This window comes from Vicugna pacos, chromosome 27 (genome assembly GCF_048564905.1).
Source record: "Vicugna pacos chromosome 27, VicPac4, whole genome shotgun sequence".
NCBI lineage: Eukaryota > Metazoa > Chordata > Mammalia > Artiodactyla > Camelidae > Vicugna > Vicugna pacos.
Genome location: NC_133013.1, coordinates 18,440,078 through 18,462,152, shown reverse-complemented (window position 1 = coordinate 18,462,152; position 22,075 = coordinate 18,440,078). Strand labels below are relative to the sequence as shown.

General features: G+C 46.2%; 1 protein-coding gene and 1 pseudogene across 1 annotated transcript in view; one reads left to right on the top strand and one right to left on the bottom strand.

The window, feature by feature from the left end:
- AP3S2 (adaptor related protein complex 3 subunit sigma 2) overlaps positions 1-19,106 on the top strand; it is a 44,519-nt gene extending 25,413 nt beyond the window's left edge. Inside the window, exons 5-6 of the mRNA XM_006198452.4 lie at positions 8,363-8,470; positions 10,094-19,106. Of these exons, the coding sequence (XP_006198514.1) occupies positions 8,363-8,470; positions 10,094-10,222 (237 nt within the window). The 3' untranslated portion in view covers positions 10,223-19,106. The remainder of the gene's footprint in view (positions 1-8,362; positions 8,471-10,093) is intronic.
- Positions 15,827-16,359, bottom strand: LOC102526659 (large ribosomal subunit protein P1 pseudogene; annotated as a pseudogene).
- Positions 19,107-22,075: the final 2,969 nt, after the last annotated feature.

Genomic DNA, 22,075 nt, shown 5'->3' with positions numbered 1-22,075 from the left:
CATTTCCTTTACCCAGTATTGCGCTTAGAATTCAGGATCAGTATTGCCAGCAGGCAGGAAATGAGGGAAGATGAAACAGTAGACAAAAAAGAAAAAGTCCTACTAGAACATTTTAAAAAAATTACTTCACAGAGAACATTGACTCATAATAGAAATTTGTTTTAAAAAAAGAATAATATGCAGTGATTATACTTTGCTGCAGTCAATGATACATACTCAAGAGCACAAAACATGATACCAGTGAGAGGTCCCTTTATTAAAGAAGGAGAATTATTAGCAGAGCCATAAAGAATAGTTAATGAGTTACTGACTGGGTGGTTTGCCATTCCATTCCCCCTGCCTGGGAGCCTTTTCTTCCATTTACCAGTTAGTTTAAGGCCTATCCTCCTCTGAACTTCATATTTTGTACTTGGGTCATAGTACTTGTCACAGTTTTCCTTTTATTGTAGTTAATTCCATAAATATTTTATCTTCTCTGCTCTCTAAGCCCTTGGAGGACAGGGTCCACATCTTATCTTCATTTCTCCCTTCCAACTCTTAACATTCTACGATACTAAGCATATTTGAAAATAGACATTGTTATAGATTACAGTCATATGGTGAAAATGAATGAATGCCTTGAACCTAATACATTATCTTGTGTATCTAACCACTTGGCAAAAAGAAAGAGAATAAAAATTCTTAATACAGAATGATTCTGCCAACAATTCTACTCCCTTAGTGTATGCCTGGAGTGAGTGTGAGATGGAAGAATTGAATCAGCTGTCACGTGTCTGTCATGTGCCTGTCATGAGCGTCTTACAATGTTCAGAGTGATTTTAATGCTTAAAGATACAATACAGATTTTCATTGTAACAAGTCAGCTGCTTCATCTAGTGCTTAATGGGAGCGAAAAAAGTAATCACTTCTGTTGGTGGAGGAAAGACTAGCCAGGTTGGACTACATAGAGGATTGAAGGGATTTTGGGCTCTGTATAGTTTCCATCTTACTTGGTGACTTTAGAACTTAAACCTTATATAAAATGAGATTCCACGAGATACATTTGCTTTTTTCATTAAAGTCTGTGTGATCATGTGAGTGAAAGACAAAGAAACAGAAAACCAGGAGCTAGGAATTGAGTCTTGTGGAATTTCAAGACAAGAAGATATCTGGAGAAAACCATGGAAATGTCCAGTCTAAAGACCAAGGAAGGTCAAAAGTGGTTCAGGAGACATTTTACCTGCTTTCTTTACTTTAGCAGAGCATACCAGGTTTCTGGAAGGCATTTTTATGCTCTCTTCCCCTTTTCATTTCTTTTTAAAGTGGATAATATGGGAACTAGAGACTGACTCTGGGCAAAATGACTCTCAGATGATTTTCTCTTCCCCTATCGGTGCTGAGTCCATCTAGAGCGTCCTCCTACACTTTCGCCTATTAAGAGCAGCCACAGCCTCCAGCATGAACAAGGAGATAATGCGTACCCCCTCCTACCAACAATCTCTTCCCTCCTTACTTTCTGGAGGCCTTTCCTAGGAACTGATGAAACCACTCAGGCCAAGAAGGGGTAGAAAAAGTTATTAGCATTTAGTTTTTATATAGTAGACTAGATATCTTATTAGTGATTGATAGTTCTTTTTTAAAACTTGAGGGTTGCAGTATTGGCATCCTTGTGTTCCAATACAAGCACTGTGACCATGCTCTTTTGTATTTGACCAGTGTTTTATTGTCTTCTCTGTGGTAATAGTGGCTTTGAAAAAGATAGGAGTATGGATAGGCAGTGGGGATGTGAGCCCTTGTCTTTTGTGGTACAACAGGCTTTTGTCCTCCAATGCAAAACACCTGGTAGGGATTGATCACTTTTAGAGATTCTATGGATGTGACTGAGCTTGGAGTGTGGTGTGCATTAATGTGCCACTAGTGTCTTAGAAGATCTTACCTACGCTCACTGCCTGTGGAGTTCCGCTAGATGAGTTCTTGCCATCCCAAAATAGAACTGCATTTTACTATAGAAATAGCAGTATTCATGGAACTTAGTTGTAGTTGCAGGGGTCCTGTGTGGTACCACATTCTAGGTAGTATTTTGAATTTGAGTCAGCTTTTTTGTGCTGCTAGTATGAGAACCTTATTTACTGTATCTATAGAAAAATACATTGTAAATTTAACACTTAAAAATAAAACTTTTGGAACATAGCCGACTTAATGTCTGGAGACTGAATTTTTACTAGAGGAAAAAGAGTAATGTTTGTTATCTTCAAGTACCAGATCGGTTTGCTTTTAGTGATTGTTGGAGGACGGAGGAAACAGAAACTGCCCACCGAACTGAGAAGCTATGTTGAGGCTGAAAAACAAGGCAGGCAGCTCTATATAGTCAATGGATACGTTTATTACAGGTTAACTTACTCGCAGGGTGGGATTGGACAGTGATCCAGAAGCATTTGCAGCTGCAGTCCACACTGCCAGGGGGCCACTGGGACAGTTTTATAGTTAACCTAGGGTAGCAGGTGTACGTGCTTGGAAACAGGATGTGCATTTCTAATTCAAGATTTATGACTGGGTTACTAGTCTCATGGATGACATATACATCAGCAAAGGTCCTCATCATTGGGGATTAACAGAGCATAGAGGCCACCTGATCTTAATGATTATTAAGCAGTATCTGTTACATACAAGGCCCCTGACAACAGAGAATGGATTTACCGCACAGTACAGTCCTGAGTAGGGTGAGCAGAAGGGTAGGAAGAACTGTACAGGCCTACAGTGGTGTCACTTATGCTAATAGCCGTACAGGAATGGTCTCTCTTGACCTGGCTTGGATTCAGGACTGTTTTGACTTCAGTGAGAAATATAACCAAGGATGAACTCTTGAAGATCCTGGAATCCTCTGTCCTTAGATAGGGTTGTTGAAACGGATCTGTCTTATCTTCATCCCCAGCAGTTCCAGAGTTGTGTCCCTAAGGAGCACCTCTATCATTGAAGTGACACTTTTATTTTCCTTCTTAGATTCTATCAAATCCTGACATGAAAGCAGCAAGCTCATTTGAACCCACTCTTATCTGTAGAGGTTAACCCCTGTGTCCCAGGCAGTAGAGCGTGCTTCTCAGTGCCAGAAAGGGAAGCCAGGCCAACTCAAAAGGTCTGTGTCTCCTCAAAATCAGGACTTTTGAGCCAGATAAGCCTCTTCCATCCACTCAGCCAGCATTTATGAAGTACCACCATTAACCAAGCACGGTGCTCAGTATTGAGGACTCAGAGATGAATATGACATAGAACCTGCCCTCAAGCAAAATCATAGTCGAGGAGGAGAGGCAGACAAGTGAAAAATGTGACAGTGTACTGAATTGGTGCCTCAGGAGAGATGCACGCTGGGCACAGCAGTATCACTGAGAAGAGGGTGATTATCTCAGCCTGGAGAGGTCCTTAGCCTTCCTTGAATTTTCTTGGCCCAAGCCTTAGTATTCGTCACCTCAAATCTTGGAAGAATGATTTTTGTAGTCTCTGATTTTTACAGAACTGCTTAATGGGATCAGCAAGAAGAATGGTAGAGAGAGTGAGAGTTAGGGTTAGCAATTCTCAGCAGATTCAGCAGTTCTACAGGCCCTTGTTCCAACTGCCATCAGGAAGTCTCTGCAGGTTAGACATTTAACTCTCCTCTGATGCTTCCCAGTGTTATTTCCCCCTTTCTGTGCATTTTCACAGTGAAACTGCTTACCAGGCCTTTGTTGGCACAGACCGTCTGATTCAAGCTCTTCAGAACAGGACAGTCACACCTTCCAGGAGTCCCAAAGCTGTACCTAAGTACCGTTGAATGCTCAGCATGCACCAAATTTCTTCTTATTTTATCTATTAGTAAACTGGGTCACAGAAAAGCTCCCTTGGGGAGCCCAGGGCACAAACTTATAGATCTCCATCCTGATCAGGACATTCATATTGCCTCTAGGGAATGAGATGGGAAAGGCCTCGAACATTTAGCTTATAGTGACAGAAAAGAATAGAGGGGCCAAATTGGATGCCTTGTGGATCCAGTTTTATAGAAGCAAGTACCTTCAAAGGAGGGAGGAGGATGTGACAACTTCTGGAAAAGAAAACTGAAGATAGTGAGATGTCCAAATTTGTGGGAAGGAGAGAATAGTCTTGATAGCAGGTTAGACTGCCTTCAGAGAAATAGACATTTTGATTCTGGTAATCATTCCTCCTTTTTGTATGTTTTGGAGGATTTTAAGAGAAATATTTTAATGGGACAGATTTATAAACACCGGCTTTCACTCATTAAAGTGTGGCCATAAGTTAATGTATCCTGATCTTGTAAAACACCAGTTTCCAACCAGCATTCTACCCACTAACATTTCCGATTCATCACCCAAGTTTCCTCTGTTGCCTCCCATTAAAGATAACCTGTTTATTAACTGAGGTTATCTTAATCTTTATGTTCAGGTGAAACTCTTCCTTGTTGTGATTACTCCTGGGATTTATCAAGAACTAAACAATCAGTAGCACTTTCTTTAAACTTTAAACACTTCTGAATGAATTTTGCTAACATTATTTTAGACGGTTGCTGAAATAGCAGAGAACTGTGAATTATTATTACTTGATAATTCATATTTGTTCAGTGCGCACTGTGTTAGGCTGGATTCAGGGCTCTTGAGGACCTTTACTTCTCTGCTTTCTTCTCTTGTATTTTTTAGTGCCACCTACATGATTCAGGTTTCAGATTTCTTTTTCCCCTCCCTGTGTTGGTTTGATCTTTTAACTCTCAGTATTCTCTGAGGTGTTTACCTACATTTCTCCTGGCATACTCTAGATCAGTCCATCAGTCAGCTCCTGCCATTTACAGAACCATTCTTTGTGATCTCACTGTATCTCTTTTTTTAGGTACATGAGTTTGGTTCTATTTCTTGGCTGCGTTTTCCCCACACTCATGCTTGGCAACTTCCAGCTTTCTCAAGGCCCCCCTATCTTCACTCAGAGAAATGTCACCCATCTTTCATGGTCTACTTCATGTTCAGTGGAAGAAAGTCTTCAGTGACTTGTCAGATTAACATGGGCAGCTGGTGAGCTAATCCCTAGTTGCTCCTCCTTTGCTCATTTACACCATAGGAGTCACTTTGCTTACCAAAGGTCAGTTGTGATGGTTTCAGACCTGTTAATGCCAGTTATATTGGTATGTAATTATGTAATTTAACTAATATACAGATGAACCATGGGTGAGACAAGAATTGTTCTGTGAAAACTAAGGTCAATACTTTGGAAAAGCAAATTACTTTAAAAAGGAAATGAAATTGAATTAGGTTTGGGCAGGATAACTATAGAAGACTAGAGATGGAGGTAACCTAAAATCTAGAAAAATTCTGTACTTTCGGCTTCACAGGAGTGTGAGTTCTTCCTCTCCTTTAGAGAAACTGGAAATTGTAGGTGATGCATTATGGGTGAATTTCATACAAGAATAAAGGCCAGCAGAAAAGAGCTTGTTGGCCTTACATCAAAAGTTTGATGGCTCTCAGTGTTGTTTATAGCAGACAATGTGGGCTTAGACTTTGGTGGGGAAGTCACAATAAAAGTCAAAATAACTATCTTTTGTTATAGAGTTGTCGGTTTTAAGTGCTGTCCACTGGCTCTCAGTCATTGAGGATAAAGAAATCAGTATTAGGGGGATGGTATAGCTCAGTGGTAGAGTGCATGCTTAGCATACATGAGATCCTGGGTTCAATTCCCAGTACCTCTACTAAATAAATAAACCTAATTACCTCCCTCCGTTAAAAAAAAAAAAAAGAAATCAGTGTTATTATTCTGTCTCCCTCCTTCACCCCCACACCCCCATCTCCTTAATTTTTGCTAGCTGTAGCTTTTCTGCATTGTCAAAGCATATAGCACTGACATTCGGTTGTCACTCTAATCCCATCTTAGTCCTGCCATTAAGGAGTTACAGTGCTCACTCACTGCCAGTCTTTCTGCCATAGTTTTTCGATCACCTCTTTGTTGGCAGAAGTGTTTTCTTTTGTAGGTTGCTCAAAAAAAAAAAAAAAAAACCAAAAACTCATAGGAACAATATTTCCCATTCTGTTACTCTTGATTGACAGTCAACTGGGTGTAAAATTCTGGGGTTACACTCTCTCTTCTTGGGAATTTTTGTCAGTATTGCTCCTTTTTCTACTACTGTTGAATTTTACTGTGGAAATTCTCAAGATTTTTGTCCCTTTTTTAAGTGATTTGATCTTTTGGCCTGGTTGCAGAAATCCAGAATTCTCACCTTCAAGGTCTATCTCGGCACTCACTATGCTGGGTCAGTTTGTCCCTGGGATACAATGTGCCCTTTCAGGAACATCTTGGGTTTTATTTTTGTCATCTTTATGAACTGAGTCTTTACATATTTGTTTCATTCCGTGTTATTGTTTTCTTTTATGCACGTGTAGCATCTCCTTTACTGTCTTTCTGTAACTCATTTTCTCTCTATTCCTTATCACTCTTTCATTTTATATTACTTGCTTTTAAAAAAACTTCTCTCCTTTTTGTTTCTTCCTGTGTTTTCAGCATTGACTCCTCTCCCTTTTGTTCCTTCCAGTCTCATCTTCATCTGTATGTTTTTTCCTTTCCACTTACATCTTCTCTTCTTGTTGTCTCCCTGCCTCTCCCATAAACTCTTGCTCTTCTGCTTTGAGCTCTTGCTTCATAGTTTTCTTTTTTCAACTTTGCAAAATATTATATTTTATCTGCTCCATGGCAGCATTGTTCCGGTGTTGTAGTCTTAGTCTGCTTTTTAGTTTTCCTGTTTCATTCCTAGTTTACTTCTTGTTGTATCTTTATTTGAATCCTGTACAGATTACATTTTTTAACTCATCTTTAAATAGGTGAGCTTTTCAGGGACCAGCTATTTGCAGGTTGCTTGTTTAGGGGAGGCGCCAAGTCTGTGTTCCAGGCTGGCTGCAGTTCTCATGATTTCAGGTCCTGGATGAGTTCCTTTGCCCTTTATCTCTACCCAGCCAAGAGAAATGGGCGTCTGTGAGCTTTTCCACCATGCAAAGCTGATCTTCTCTGCTGCCACAGAGACCGGCTCTGTGAGGCAAATAGAGTTTGTTTGGGTGTTTTCTCATTTAGCCCCAACTTCAGGTCCAAGGAAGTTCCTGTCTTCCAAAAACGGATTCTTTCTGGTCTCGAAGGATGTGTCCTTTACCTACAAGAAGTATATTTTTGCAGATCTTCCTGTGTCCTCTTTCTGTAACATCCTTTCTTTTCCTTCTCAAAAGGAAAAGAGCCCTTGCTTGAGTGCCCTGCTTTTGACAGCTTTTACACCAGTTTGGAGGACTGGGATTGTGCTAATCTTCTAATTTTGTTGAAAATGGAGATTGCATTTTTATTTATTTCTCCTTTTTGTCCATGAAACATTTTGTATAACATTTTAAAATTATGATTTCATGATGCAGTGTTCAAATCAGAAGTCTTAACTGACGTTTTCTATTAACCAACTGCTGGTCCCCATAATACCCTATATTAGACCTTTTACTACTACACTTTCTCCATAAAGTTTCCACCACCACACTGTCATCCATCCTCTAAGCCCCTAAAACCAAAGGCAGATGCTACTTAGACTTCATGAAAAGCCTTTCATTCATTCAACGCCTGCTCCACAATAGTCTGAGAGTCAGCCTTGTTGGGAGAACTTCTAGCTAGATGGAACCTGAACCCAAGTGTGAGCCTCATGACCAGAAAAGTATCCATGCTGAACCTGGTTTCTTATCTAAGCTAGAAGATATGGGATGAGGACAAGTGCAAAGGAATGGGCCTGTTTTGCCTCCAACGGAGCACAGGCTAGAGGATCTAGCATATGAAGCCCCTGGGAGATGAGATATTTCACATGGAAATGTGCTTGGATAGGGATTGTTCTGTCATAGCTGTACTGACTTAATGCCAGTAAGTGTTTATGATGGTAACACTAGTAATGAAAGCCATCATGATTTATTTAGATCTCAAGAGTGTGTGCCCGGCACCAAGCTAGGTGCATTACACAGGTTATCTCATTCAGCCCTCACCACAGTCCTGGAAGGAAGCTGAAGCACGGAAAGGGTAATTTGCCCAAGGTCACCCAGCTAACAAATAACAGAGCTAAAGTTTAAACACAGTCTGACTTCAAATGAAGCCTGTGCCCTCAGCCACCACCACCCTGCCCTGAGTGAAAGAGATTTGTGTCTTGAAATGCCAGGATGTGGGGGAGTCCCCTGTGGTCTGACTTCAGAGGTGGGTGATCTAGGGGGCTGAAGCATTTGTTGTAAATCAGGAGCCAGTGTCAGGGCTGACCGCACACTGCTCCAGGAAAGCCCATGAGATTTTCTTTGGGGCCACACCCTACTTACTACAAAGGCCTCTACCCTTCTTATTTTTGCTTCTCCTCCAGGTGCACTACATCCTTCAGGAGGTGGTGATGGGTGGGATGGTGTTGGAAACAAACATGAATGAAATTGTGGCTCAGATTGAAGCTCAGAACAGGCTGGAGAAATCCGAGGTGAGTATGCAGCGATCATTTTGCCCTGACTGGTTAGAGAAGTCCTGGACAGAAGGAGGAATGGCTAATGTGTTGGTGTGGGTTGCTGGGGAACCTTACGAATGTTTTCTGCTTACCCTTTTTCTTCCTTGAGTCCATCAAACTCATTGGTTTGAAGGCCAGCCCTGAAAATCAAACAGGTAAGAATAAGGCTAAAAGTGTGAATTGAAAAGCCAGATAGCACAGGAAGGCAAATAGCTTCTGGCTTGAAGGGTTATGGCCCATGTTTGTGGTTTGTAATTCCTCCTTTAAAAACCACACATTCACTGGAGGGACCCAGAATCCCCTTCTCCAGTTCCAATGTGGTTTCCTAATTTGTGTGCCTATGAGTCCGATCTCCCAGCAGCCATTTCTCATGGTGTCTTTCAGACCTCAGAGTTGCCAATTTCCTTATTTCCAGTTAGACTTATAAAAAGCTACCGTAGAGTTTGGGCTAGGTTTGAAAATAACATACCCCAGGTCCGCCCCCACATAGTGCTGGGTTTGATACAAATGCTCACAGTAAATTCTACCTACCCTGAGGTCTCTCCATAGCCTTCATCAGCCTTACCAGGCAGTAGAGGTTACAGGCATAGACCTTCACATGTGGCAGAAATAGCAGAACAAATTACCTCTTTAATTATCTGAATGTCTTAAAGAGCTTCATCGCTTTGTGTAATGGAACTTGATCTTGCGAAACCAGGAATTCTTTCTGTGAGGACTGGCAGTCCTGCTGAAGAAGCTTTTCCAGACCGCAGCTATTGTGGCAACTTAGTTCTTTTAGAAATGCAGGCTGGGAAGCTTCCAGGAATAGTAAGTGAGTCAGAGGCAAGGGGTTTGGAAACCAGAAGAAATGGAGACTTGCTGGGTGAGGGTAGAACGGGAGTGAATCCTGAAAGTGATCAATAAGGAGAAATGGTTTTGAGAATGTCCTCGTCAGCTTCTCCCCTTCTTCACACACCAGGGCTCAGCCTGGAGCGTGAGGGCTGACTGTAGGCATCTTCCCTCTCTGTGTTGTTTCCAGACCATCTGTGTCTGTGTGTACACTCCACTTCCTACGTGTCCTTCCTCCCATCTTGTTGCCACATGACATTTCCAAAGCCGGCTCTTTTCCACCTCACGTTATTAGTTGGCAGGCAGTTGTCCTAAGCTGTGACATTCCTTTTTCCCTTTGAGAATTTCCCTGTGATTACAACACTTGTCTCTAAGGGTCTTCAGTCTCTTAAGGAAAGGGTTTTATTTTGTTTCATAACCTGAAAAGTGCCCCTGATACAGAATATAACTTGGTTAAACCACTTCAGATTATTTCAGCAAGCATCTATTGAGCACCTACTATGTGCCAGGCACTGTTGGCACTGGGGCTGTAAAACTGCATAAGGCACAACCTGCCTTTAGGAGCGCAGAGTTTGGGTCCCTGTACCATGATCTCCCCCTAACCTAAAGGTTGTTTTGTTGACTACCTTTGAGGCAGTAGGAGGGAAAAATTAAAACTTGCATTTCTTGTACTTAGTTTGGACATTTTCTAGGCCTCCTTCACTTTTTTTTTTAAACATTAAACAGATGATACTGAGGGTTTGTCTTATACCCACCTTCACATCTCCTCAGGGTGGCCTTTCGGCAGCGCCCGCCCGGGCTGTGTCTGCTGTGAAGAACATCAACCTGCCAGAGATGCCTCGGAACATCAACATTGGCGATCTCAACATCAAGGTCCCCAACCTGTCCCAGTTTGTCTGAGAGTGGAAGATGGCTGAACTGAGTTCTTGGAACCAGCAAAGCCAAGCCAGTCCTGCAGCAGAACCCACTCTGCGCCCTAGAGGAGTCCAATCTCGGGCCCTGGCCCTTCTGTCCTGGAGCAGGAAGGCGTCCTGTGTCACCCCTAGCCTGTGCCCGCTCCTCACATGTGCAGCCTTGCCCTTCTCTCATACACGTGGCCGCTGCAGATGTGAGGGGCACCGGCTGCCTCGGTGGGGGTCAGGAGACCAAGCCATTCACCCCCTTTACCTCCCACGTGCAGCCACTCCTAGGGGTTGGGGACTGTAGTAAGAGGCCCCTCTGCTCCCAGAACTCCACCATAAGGACATTCTCTGACTCAAGTCTTCAAGCTTAGCACCATAAGGCTCCTGAGGTCCTGTAGAATTGACTTTCCTGGCAAGGTGCCGTAGCTAGAAAAGGGATATGGTGAGTGGCAAACAAGGACAAGATTTTTGAGAACCAGAATTGCCTACCCGCTCTCCTAGAATTGTCATACCCAGAAACCTTTTGTATAGCTTTCCGATCACCATCTCCTGCAGAGTGCATCCCCCCACTGCCGCAGTCCCAGCTCTGTCCCACAGGTGTTTATATGCAGGACACAGTCCAGTCACAAACCTGGTGCTTGCGCCCCCATTTCTGCCGATACGAAGAGCACCCCCCATAGCTAGAGGGAAGAGGCCCTGTATCTATAGAAGGCAAGGCTGGCAACACGTGGAACATCTCAGAATTACAACTTCCCAGGTTTAAAATACATTCTCCTCACGAGGAGCAGACGAGTCAGCTGCTGTCTTACGAATGATGAGTCTTCTCCAAAGCCCACTGCTGTCTGTATCAGCTTCTGGAGCATGAGAGCCTCAGCTGGGATCACCCGTCCTGGACCTGACACAGAAAGACTGGGGACACAGGCAGCATGCTGACTGAGACCGGTGGCAGTGAAGCATCTTCTCCTCGGTGTGCGAGGGGTCCCTCCCTAAGCTTGCTTATGCGCATGCCCTGTTCTCCTCTGGTGACAGTCCCCCAGAGCTAGCTGTGGAAACCTGTAATAAGGTATGATAAGGCTTTCTTCCTGTGGTTAACTCAGAGCTGAAGCTGCTCCTTGGAGTAGTGCCTCTTAGTCCTGCACTGCCTCAGAGGCCAGGTCTCAGGTGCAGTGCTGAGCTACCTTGAGATTAGGGAGCTCGCTGCACCGTCATGGTCAAGTCTCCTCGCCTGGGGACTTCTTGTGCCTACCAGCCCGTGGCCCAAAATGTTTCCTCAAGCCTCCTGATGCTCTCGCAGAGCCCATGGGAGATGGTGTCTTTTCCCACTTTGAACACTGCTTCCCGTGGTTGCTGCCCTTTGCTCCCAGCAGCCTCTTGTCCTCACTCTTAGTGAACCTGTCCGGTAACCTCCGAGACGCGCGGTGCTGATCAGAAGGTAGGCCCTCATGTTGGAACAGGGAAGTGTAGGCAAATATATCTGATGTCGAAACCTCCGATATCATTCTTTTAAAGGGTTTAATTTTGGGGGTATTTTTCCAAGGTAGCCGGTGACAGCATAGAGTGTAAGAGCCAGAGGGTCCTCCACGTGCCTCCACTGAACTGGTGAGGAAACGGAACCCAGAGTGTTAAGTGTTGTATTGAGGGTCACACAACTAGAACCGTTTTTCTTGAGTTAAACTTTATGGTTTATTGTATTGCTGCAGGACAGCCACATGTCCTGAATTTCCTGGGATGGTGTTTGAATGTTTTGCCTGTCGGAAACCAGTGATTCCCCAAAACTGTTGACTGGTCCTATAGACTCCAGCAGTGGGTGTCCCAACATCATCCCTTGTACTGCCTCTAAAAGTGACATAAAACTGGAGTCTGGTCTTCTATCTGGAACACTTGGTCCCTTTGGACAGGCCACAGTAATTGTTCATTAACTGCTTGAGGTTGCCTGAAAATCCAGCTAGCTTTCTTGCCTGCTATCAGCAAAGCCATAAGCTTTAGTATGTTGAGGAAATCCTCACTGGCCTTTTTTTGGAAAGGGATACAAACATTGCTGCTGAAAGATGTCAGGTGTGAAAATAAGGGCTGGGTTTGAATTCGGGAGTCCTTGGCCCTGGATGGTTTATACTGAGAATTTCCTAAAGTGGTACAGAATACTGGGCTTTTAGTGCTCACTGCCACTAATTAAAATCTAATATTCATCCATTATGCAATTTCTAAGTGCCCGGTGAATGCCAGGCTCAGTTCTAGGCACTGAAGACAGACATGAGGCTCTGCCTCCTACTGTTGTCTCCGCTGAGGACTTCTGAGTGCTCAGATTGAATCTGACTGGCAGCCTGAATTTGTGGAGAGTGTAGTTAGTGACTTTGTGCTATATGGAATATTTAAAGGACAATAACCCATTTTCCAAACCCAGCTGACCCCCTGCTGTCCATGCTCCAAACAGCCTGTCTTCAAGCTGGTATAACAGAAATGCCATAGACCAGGTAGCTTAAATAACAAACATTTCTCACCATTCTGCAGGCTGATCCAGATCAAGGTACCAGCAGATTTGGTGTCTAGTGTGGACCCACTTCCTGGTTCATAGAGGGCCATCTTCTTGCTCTGTCTTCACATCGTGAAGAGAAAGCTCTGAGCGCTTCATCCTCTTATAAGATCACCAATCCCACCACGGGGGCTCATCCTAACCTAATTACCTCCCAAAGTCTCCAACTCTGACTACCATGACAATGGGAATTGGACTTACAGGAATTTGGGGGGACACAGACACTCAGTCCATAAAGTGCACCTAATTACCCACCTTTCTTTTAGGCCTACTAATGGCCCTGTGCTTGTCACATTGAAGATTAAGTCAAGAGGTCTCAAGTCTTCTCAGGTCCCTGTTATTCAGGCCTCTGCCACATGCAGAGCCAGCCTTTCCTCCCTACCACCTCCACCTTCACAGAGCCAGCCTAGTGAAGCCCTCTCTGGCCCCAGGTTCATCAGAAAAGAAACCAGGGGAATATGGCTAAAACCAGACTGCTGGCTAAACCCTGTCTTGTGAACCAGCCTTTAGTAGGGGGCTTCCTTAGTGTGATCCATGGGTTTCCAAATAGAATGCAGCGGTGACTGATGCCTGAAGATGGAGATCAGGAGTGAGTGTGATCGCCAAGACAGAGCCACTAGGTAGGAGAGAGACCCAGTTGGGGGTGGGGGGTTGTTGGCTGCTTGCACACATCCTGATCTTCAGCTTCCCAGGTCTCCTCCTCTGCCACTAAGAGGGTGCCCATCTCATTGTGGTCATTGTGAGCCTAGTGTCTGCATACCTGCGTATACCAGCACGTGGCCAATGCCCACAGGTTGCTGAATGACTGATTTCATGGTTAATCGTTGACCTCTGGAGAACACTGGAGAGTCCCACATCTGCAATGTTTTGGCAGCAGTTAGCAGATAGGCAGACAGGCCTCCTTTAAGGAACTGATTCCACGGAAATGAGTAATCTTTCCCAAAAGACTGTTTAAGTTCTTTCCTATTTCAATGAATTACTGTTTTTAAAAGGAAATACATTCACGTAGTTCAAAATTTAAAATAAAAGGTTGTTCAGCCAGGCTTCCATCCTGTTCCCCCAAATTTCTAAGCACCCCCATCCCTGGTAGGAACAAGTGTTTCCAATTTAAAAGATTAAGAAACAAAGCCCCTGGATTTTTATTACCAAAACTGAGTGTACCTTCCCAAAAGAGTTCTGTTCCATTCGATCTTGGCGGTTGACCTCAGCCCACTACAACCATGACGTCCTCTGTAGGGAGGAAGTGCCCCCCAGCCCACCCCGTACAAAGTGCACACCTATTTGAGCCCTCCCTGTCCTTGTTCTGCCTCCGTTTTCCATGGCACTGACATACTATGTGTTTGGTTTGCAGTTATTGTCCCCCCTCCTAGGAGGTACACCCCTCAAGGGCAGGAGTTTTGTCTCTTGTTCAGTGCTGTGTCCCAGCTGCTAGGAATATGCCTGGTATGTATCACTCAATAAACAGCAAATCAGCGAATGGTTGAGGCAAACAGTAGGTCATTCTTACAGTAACTTGTAGCTTACACTCTCCAAGACCTCATGCTCAGCACTTTGGGAAGGAGAACCTTGGTAATGGTATTGGGAGCAGCCAGTAGGGAGGGACCAGTTGATGGCCTGTGGAGGATGGAGAGGAGAAAGGCAAAGCTGCTGACAGCAGAGCCCAGGTGACTGGAGGACCAGCAAGGGTGTTACTTGAGAGAGGAGGAGGGGTTTGGGAGGGAGAAAGCCCAGTCTGAATGTGGACATGTGAAGTTAGAGATGCCTGAGAGTATCTGGAAGCAGATATCCACTGGCCAGCTGGGAATGTGGGAGTGGGCAGGAGAGGAAATGAGCATCCATCCCAGAGAGATGGTCATTGAAGCCGTAGGGGTGAGTAATGTGGCCAAGGGATGAGAGGAGAGGGTTGAGGACACAGTCTGTGGGCAGAGGAAGGGAGAGGGGAGTCTTGACAGTGGAGCAACTTCAAGTTGATGGAGGACTTTCAGTGCGAAGGCTGAGAGGCCAAGGGCTGGGGACTGAGAAGAGATTACCTCTCTTAGTCTTGCTGTTGCCCCCACCAAGGAAGTGAGGCAGTGAAGTGAGGGAACTTCTAAGGGGTGGTTCTAGCCTAGTGGTGGGGCAGATCTAAACCACAAGTGTAAGCATGTGGATCACAATCCAGCTCTGTGACGTACAGAGCTTTGGGAAGGTCAGTGTCCTCATCCACAAAGGAGTACCAATAGCTCCTGCCTCGGGGGTTGTTTGAGGGATAACTGAGAATTGATGAAGACCACAAAAGACTCCATGAGCACAGGCTGCTGTCATCATTGGGGTTTTTGTAGAGGGAGTGGAAGCTGGAGTAGATGCAATTAGCTGGGAGACATTTGGCGGTGCTGGAAAGGAGAGATTGCAGTCCGTAGTGCCAAGTCCTGGCAGAAGGCCTCAAAGGTGGTACAGCAGAGGGGTGATAGGGACAGTGGCTGCTGCCCTGGCCCCACATGTGGGGTCCCAGGCACATGAGGCTACCACTAGATAAAGCTGTAGAGAAAGTGGTGAAATCTCTGGAAAGTGAAGCTTCCCTTACAATAAGGAATTTGAAGACATGGAAGAGCAAACGTGATTGGTAGGACCAGAAGTGTGGGGGACACAGCCTGGAACCCCCTTCCTCCAGAATCAGTGGGAAATGGAGAGGTCCCGCAGGCACAGTGGAAGGAATCAGCATTTAGCCAGGACCAGGGTGAGGGCCTCTGGCCAAGCAGACCTGGCCGAGAATTGGGGTCCTATAGGGACTCCATGCTTCCCATGAGAAATGGGATCTTCAGGCTTTTCCAAGAGCAAACCTTACCTTTTTGTTCAACTCTAACAGCAGCCTGACCTGAGAGCACTTGGGAACAGGGATGCCTTCCCTTGCCACTTAGGACTGTGCCATGCCTTCAGGAGGTCAGGTTGAGGGTTGTCTTCTGCATCGATGAGGATGAATGCCCTTTGCAAACCCATGGGATAAAGGCACAGCTGAAGTGATATAAAGAGGTACGGGTAAATATTAAAATTTTTTTGAGAGTTCAGCTTTTTGTTGAACATTACAAAAGTGGTTTAGTCAAAAAGCCCAAAGCCCATGTCATCAGACTCCTCAGCTTCTTTCTTTGCTTCCACTTTTCTTTAGCAGGGTGGCAGTGGAGGGGGCAGGACCTCCTGCTGGGGCAGCACCAGCTGCTGGGGCAGGTCCCCCTGTCCCTGCATGCAGGTGAGGCTCCCAACATTGACATTGGCCAGAACCTTTGCAAACAAACCTGGCCAGAAAGGGTCAATATTTACACCAGCTGCTTTAATGAGGGCATTGATCTTATCCTCTGACCACCAGCACCTCATTGTCATATGGGATGAGGGCCGAGAAGGTGCAGGCGAGCTCCCAGTCGGAGGCCAAGGTGCGGGCTGGTGCTGCACAGGCACTGCTGGGCACTCGTTGCCAGTTGAAGTGAGGGCCTCACCCCAACTCAACCTGAGCTTACTCAAAGGAACCCAGCACTTGGTGGCAGTTGAGAAAAGGGAGCTGGGTAAATTTTTCAAAGACGGGTCCATTGGCTCCCCAGACTCACGTGATATTCAAAATATTTACCAATTGGCATGGCTCAGGCACTGACAGGTGAAGACACCGAATGGGGGCTTGGGGAGGTTACTGCTGGGCCACGATGCTTCTGCCCCTGCCTCTTCTGTGGCAACGGGGAGAAGCCAGGAGGCTGCCACACCGGGAGCTGCTGTTCGGTCCTCTCCTGGCCTGGGTGAGGGGGAGATAAAGCCTTGTTGGTTGCACCTGTGGCTTAGTGAGTCAGGCTGTCGCTTACTACTCGGGCACTGCGGTCGGAGGGACAAGGAGGCTTCTCATACCCCATCCCCAGACCCTCACAAGCTGGCAGTGAAACTGGAAGCCAAGAGACAACCACAAGCTCGGGACACCCCCCCCGCAGAAGATGACCGCCTTTGCCCTGGGCGGCCTGGGTGTGAAGCTTCCCTCCAGCTGACCAGTTCTGAGTACTGGGCACTGGGTGTCCTTCCCTTGACCTCTCTCCAAACCTTCGAGTGGCTCCTCAGCTGTCTGCAGGCCACACAGATCTTACTCTGGCAGGCATGAGGTAGCTGCGGGCCAAAGATGGCAACGTGTACATCCTGGGAGGTAATCCTTTCTTGCTAGGGAAGTGCTTATCTAACTGAGGCAAGCTAGGATTTGAACTGACAACTGCTAGACGAGCTTTTCTCGAAATTCTTTTGTCTGTCTGGGAGGTACATCTGGACGTGCTTCCTCAGCACCAGTCTACGACAAGGTGGCTCCCGCTCAGATGCTGGACTGGGCACTTCAGGGTGTTTTCTGCTGAAATTCCCCCTTGTTTCTGCTGAGTTTCCCAGCCTCTACCTGCCTCCTATCCACCAGCTGGGGTCTGGCTAGGCTCTAAGCAACCCATCAGCTGTTTAAAAGTGTACGATGATGTTGCAAGATTGGAAGGAAATCCCTCAGTCCAAGGTCTGTGCCAAACAGGCAGGTGTTACCATGACGCTACCTGGATTGCGCTGTGCCTGGTGCAGGTTGACCGCCTGCAGCGGGCCCTCCCTGGCAGGCCTCTCTCTGAGCCGCAGTGCTGGGTTTATAACCCTTTCCTGTCAGGTCCTTCACTCCCAGCCCCAGCCCAGCCCAGCCCTGCTGGGTTGCTTTGGGCTCCCGTGGCCCCAGAAAGGCCACAGACTCCAGGCCGGGCCAGGCCTTTGCCCTGGTGGTCCCCTCTGCCTGCCTTCAGGTCTTCCTCGCTCCCTCAGTTCAGGAGAATCTCTGCACAAATGTCACCTTCAGAGGACTTCCCTGTCCTTCTCTATTTCTCATGTCACTTATCACCTGACATGATAGTGTATGTAATGTCAAACTCTGTTTTTTCACTATTTTTTGCTGCTGTTTTGCTGTGCCTTGCACAGTGCCTGACCCACTTCAGCTGTCAGTAAATAAAATGATTGTTCATGAATGAATGAAGGAACACTTCTGCTCTTTCCCTCTCAACGTGTGTGAAACTCCACACCCACTCCAGACTTGAAGGCAGGAAGCTCTGTGGGTTGGGAGTCATGGGGCCTGGCTTCTTGATTTCCTGTGTGAGCCTCTGAGTCATTTAGCTACCAACTTCTAGTTGTAGGAATAGTGTATGAGAGCACACTTATCATCTAGGCATAGAGCCCTGAATGGGTTATAAACTTGGGTTTAAATGGGTTTGAATCCTGGCTCCACCACTTGCCTGCTGTGTGGCCTTGGACAACATACCTAACCTCTCTCTGCTTCTGTCTCCTCATCTGTGAAATGGTAGTAAAACAGCTTCCTTGAATTAGTCAAGGTTCTTGGTTGCAAACAATAGAACCAACCCAGAAGCTTACTAAAATGGCTATGGGGAAGCACTCACAGGCTCAAAATGAAGGAGGGGAAGCCCAAAGCCAAGCTAACCTGGACAAAAGAGAAAAAAATCCTCCGGAACATGCCACCAGCACCGCCAACACTGAACCCCAGGGCCACAGACCCTGCTGGCCTTCTCTGAATAGACAGACTCCAGGTTAGTGCTTCTGATCAATGAAGCTCAGGGCCAGGGACCAGGACGGCAAGCAGAGGAGGCTGGCCCCAGCACCACACAGTGGGGAGCTGGCTGAGTGAGGAAGAGATGCTGTCTACCACATCGCATGCAGAGGGTTGTCCTGAGGATGAAGAGTTAATCCAGAAGCTCATACACAGCTGGTGGGAAACCTAGTGGAATCCACTGGCATTAGTACATTGCTTATCCTATGACTCAGTAATGCCAAATGAGTGTCCACCAAAAGACAGGAACAAAAATGTTAATAGCAGCACTATGTGTAACCTCCGAAAACTGGGAACAACTAAATGCCCATCAAGAATGGAATGCATGAATAAGTAAGTACCCTGAAATACTGCACAGACGCGAGAGAGAGCAAACTAGAACTGCGCATAGCAGCATGGAGAAATCTGACACAACGCGGGCGTGGGAAGCCAGGCAGAAAACAACGTATGTTGTATGGTTCCCTGTATTTGCACTTCAAACACAGGCAAAATTGAATGTATGGTTTTAGAAGTTGGGACAGGATAGTGGGTGTCCTAGGAGGACAGAGAAGAAGAGGCAGGAGTGGGGTTCCTGGTGCGGGGAATACTCACTTTACTGATCTCTTTGTTGAGTTCTTCATTTATGATTTTGTGTTTTTCTCCAGGCTTGTTATACTTCAATAATAACATATGGCTTTAAGAAGGGAAAAAAAAGAATTTGTCCCTTGGAAGCACTAAAGATAGTGCCTGGCCCATGGGATGAGCTGAATAAATGTTAGGTTATTGTTACCATTATCCTTGTCACTCTCTCCCACTCCACCACCGCCCATCCCCCAGCACCGTCCTCCCAGGCTGGACAAGACCCACGTGTTCTCAGCCCTCACCTCCGTAAGGCTGAGAGGCGGTGCCGCAAGCACAAGGGGCCTGAGCATTTTTGTGTGGGTGGTGGGGAAAGACCTCCTGGATTGGCACAACTCATTCGCTCATCAAGGAATTAGCCAGTTCCTGCAGAGGCTGGGAGGCCAGAGACAGTGAGAACGGGCCAATTAAGGACTTGCCAGTAGCTGAGGACAGGTATAGAAACTGAGGTTAGGGAGGTGATGTAGAGCTGGGGCCTCAGAGGCAGGGAACAGGGTGGAGCCTCTCCTGAGGACAGCAGGAAGCCAGGGAGGGAGGGTCTGTGCCGTGTGTTTGTTGGGCATCGGTGGGGGTGGTGTATGTGTCCAGTTTGCCCTGGCTTTCGTGAGAAGAATGAATGAAAAGGGAGAAAAAAAAAAATTCCAGGAACCCAATTAGGAAGCCTGATCAGGTCAGGGTGGGACCGTGGAGGTGGAGAGAAGTGGAGGATTTGTGGTAAATTCTAGGGTTAGAAGTGACAGGACTTGGGGATCGTCATCCAGCACAGACAGAATCATGGGGAAGGGCGAGGCAGACGATGACCAGGAGCTTGGGTGGCCCCACCCATAACAGATTCTGCTCCTTCCAGCACCACGGAAGAGCAGGGTTGGGGATGAGTGTAAGTTAGGTTTGGGGAGCAGAATAAGAAAAGACTGAGACACAGTGGGCAAAGCGTGTGGAGGGAGGGATCACAGGAGAGAAGGGAAGCCGTTTGCAGAGAGAATGCCCAGCTTACAGGGATGCTGCCCAGTTTAGGCAGCCAGCTCAGAGGACAGGCACAGATGAGGTGCATGGGCCATGGGATGAGGGTTTCTGGGGCTCAGTGGGAAGTGGAGGCTTAAAGGTTGACAGGGGGATGGGATGCATGCACAGAGTGGGCCGTGGCCAAGATGACAGAGATGTGGGGCCTAGTTATTCTCTAAATTTCCAAATCAATGAGCCAGGCACTGGAGAATGGGAGGCCCCCGGCCCTTGGGCAGGAGAGAGCCTGGGCCAGGGTGGTGGTGCATCAGGGAACAGCAGGCTGGATCATGTGTGTGGAGCTTTTGTGTGATCTCCACTTGTGGAAAATTATTAATGATAATAGTGAATGCAGCTGTGGTAGACGCTATTACTGTTCAAAATATCTATTGCTTCTTTCTGGGAGAGCATGATGCTTCTCGTGCCTTTGACATCAGGCTTAGCTACCTTACTTGCTTTGGTCGATGACCTGAGTGTGAGTGAGGTGTGCCACTTCTATGAGGAAACTTCAGGAGTCATGGTATGGTGCTACCATGTTCATTCTTATCTCTGCCAGGAGACCAGCATGTGCCAGATAAAGGCTGCTCCTTCAACCTGCGTCTTGGAGTGGAGCTGACTTGGTACAGAGCTGCAGCCAACCCATGACAGACATATGGTGTGAGCAACAAATAAACCTTGTTGTAAGCTGCCACAATTTGGGAGCTGTTTGTTACTGCCACATAACATAGTCTCAGCTGACTGCTACAGCAACTCGTGGATTGCGAGTGCTTACTCTGCACCAGCCACTGAGCAGTTAATCCTAAAACAACTCTATGAGTGAAAGCAGTCAGACAGAAAAGAGCACAGAGCATGTGATTCCATTTATATAAAATTCTAGAAAACATAAACTAATCTATAGTGACAGAAGGCAGATCAGTGGCTGCCTGGGGACTGGGTGGGAAAGAGAAAGGCAAGAGGGAGAGATTACAAAGGGACATGAGAAAACTTTTGGGATGACAGATATGTTCATTATCTTAATTGTGGAGATGGTTACATGAATATATAGAAGTCAGAACATATATACTTTAAACATGTACAGTTTATTGTATGTTAAGTAGACCTCAATAAACTGTTTCTAAAGGAAACCCAACTATTAGACTAGAATTCTAATAAAATTCTTATTATTTTACAGATGAGGAAAATGAGGCTCGTTGGGATTAAATTACTTGCTGAGAGTCACTCAGCTATTAAAGGTTGGATCCAGAATCTGAACCAGGTGTGCTTGAATTCAAAACCTGTGTCTTTTAACCATGAAGGAGTCTGAGTGGTAGGCCAAGGGTCCAGGGGTAAGGGTCCCCAGGCTTGAATGTGGGCTGCACATGGAGCCCCAGAGGCACCTCCTGCTGAAATGCAGCATTCCCCAAGAGTCACCGCTGGGGGAAGAGGAGGTGGGCAGATGGTAGGCCCCACAGTTTTCAGAGCAGCCCCATGTCCCCTGGAAGAGAGGGCACAGCATGGCAGCAGTGGGCTTCTGGAGCCCCCTTGTACCCACTTGGGAGAGCTGACTGTTAAAATTTCAGGAATGTCATGAAACAGTTGTTAAACATAGCCATTATTAAAAATTATATATGCTTACAATTAAATAAAACATGTTAAAAACAAAGGTAATAATAGTCAGAACTTACTTCCTCCTAATCACGTTCCCACACCTGGCTGGTATTTACGCTCCTGGCAGTTCTGCACACACACTTCGTGTTTGCCAGGTGGAGGCGGTCTCTTCTCAATTCCACCTCTTCCGGCAGCTTGAATTTGGACTGGTGGGATTATTTACACCATGGAGATGGGAAAAACACTAAATCAGGGCTAACCCCTCATGTCCACCCACTGCGGGTTGTTAAGCATTTAATCATCGTATTACTGAACCCTAGGGTCTTGGGCAGGAGGATCAGGTCTGGGTCTGAAGGAAGAGGCAAGTACAGACAGCTGGAGGCCCAGGGCTGCCTGAAATGATGGTAATGAAAAGGCTAGCATGCCTTGAGCCCTGCTGCCTGACAAATTTTTTGTGTATTCCCTCACTTAATCCGCACCACAACCCTGTGAGGTAAAGAGCTATTACTGTCCGCAGGTGAGGAAACAGAATTACTTGC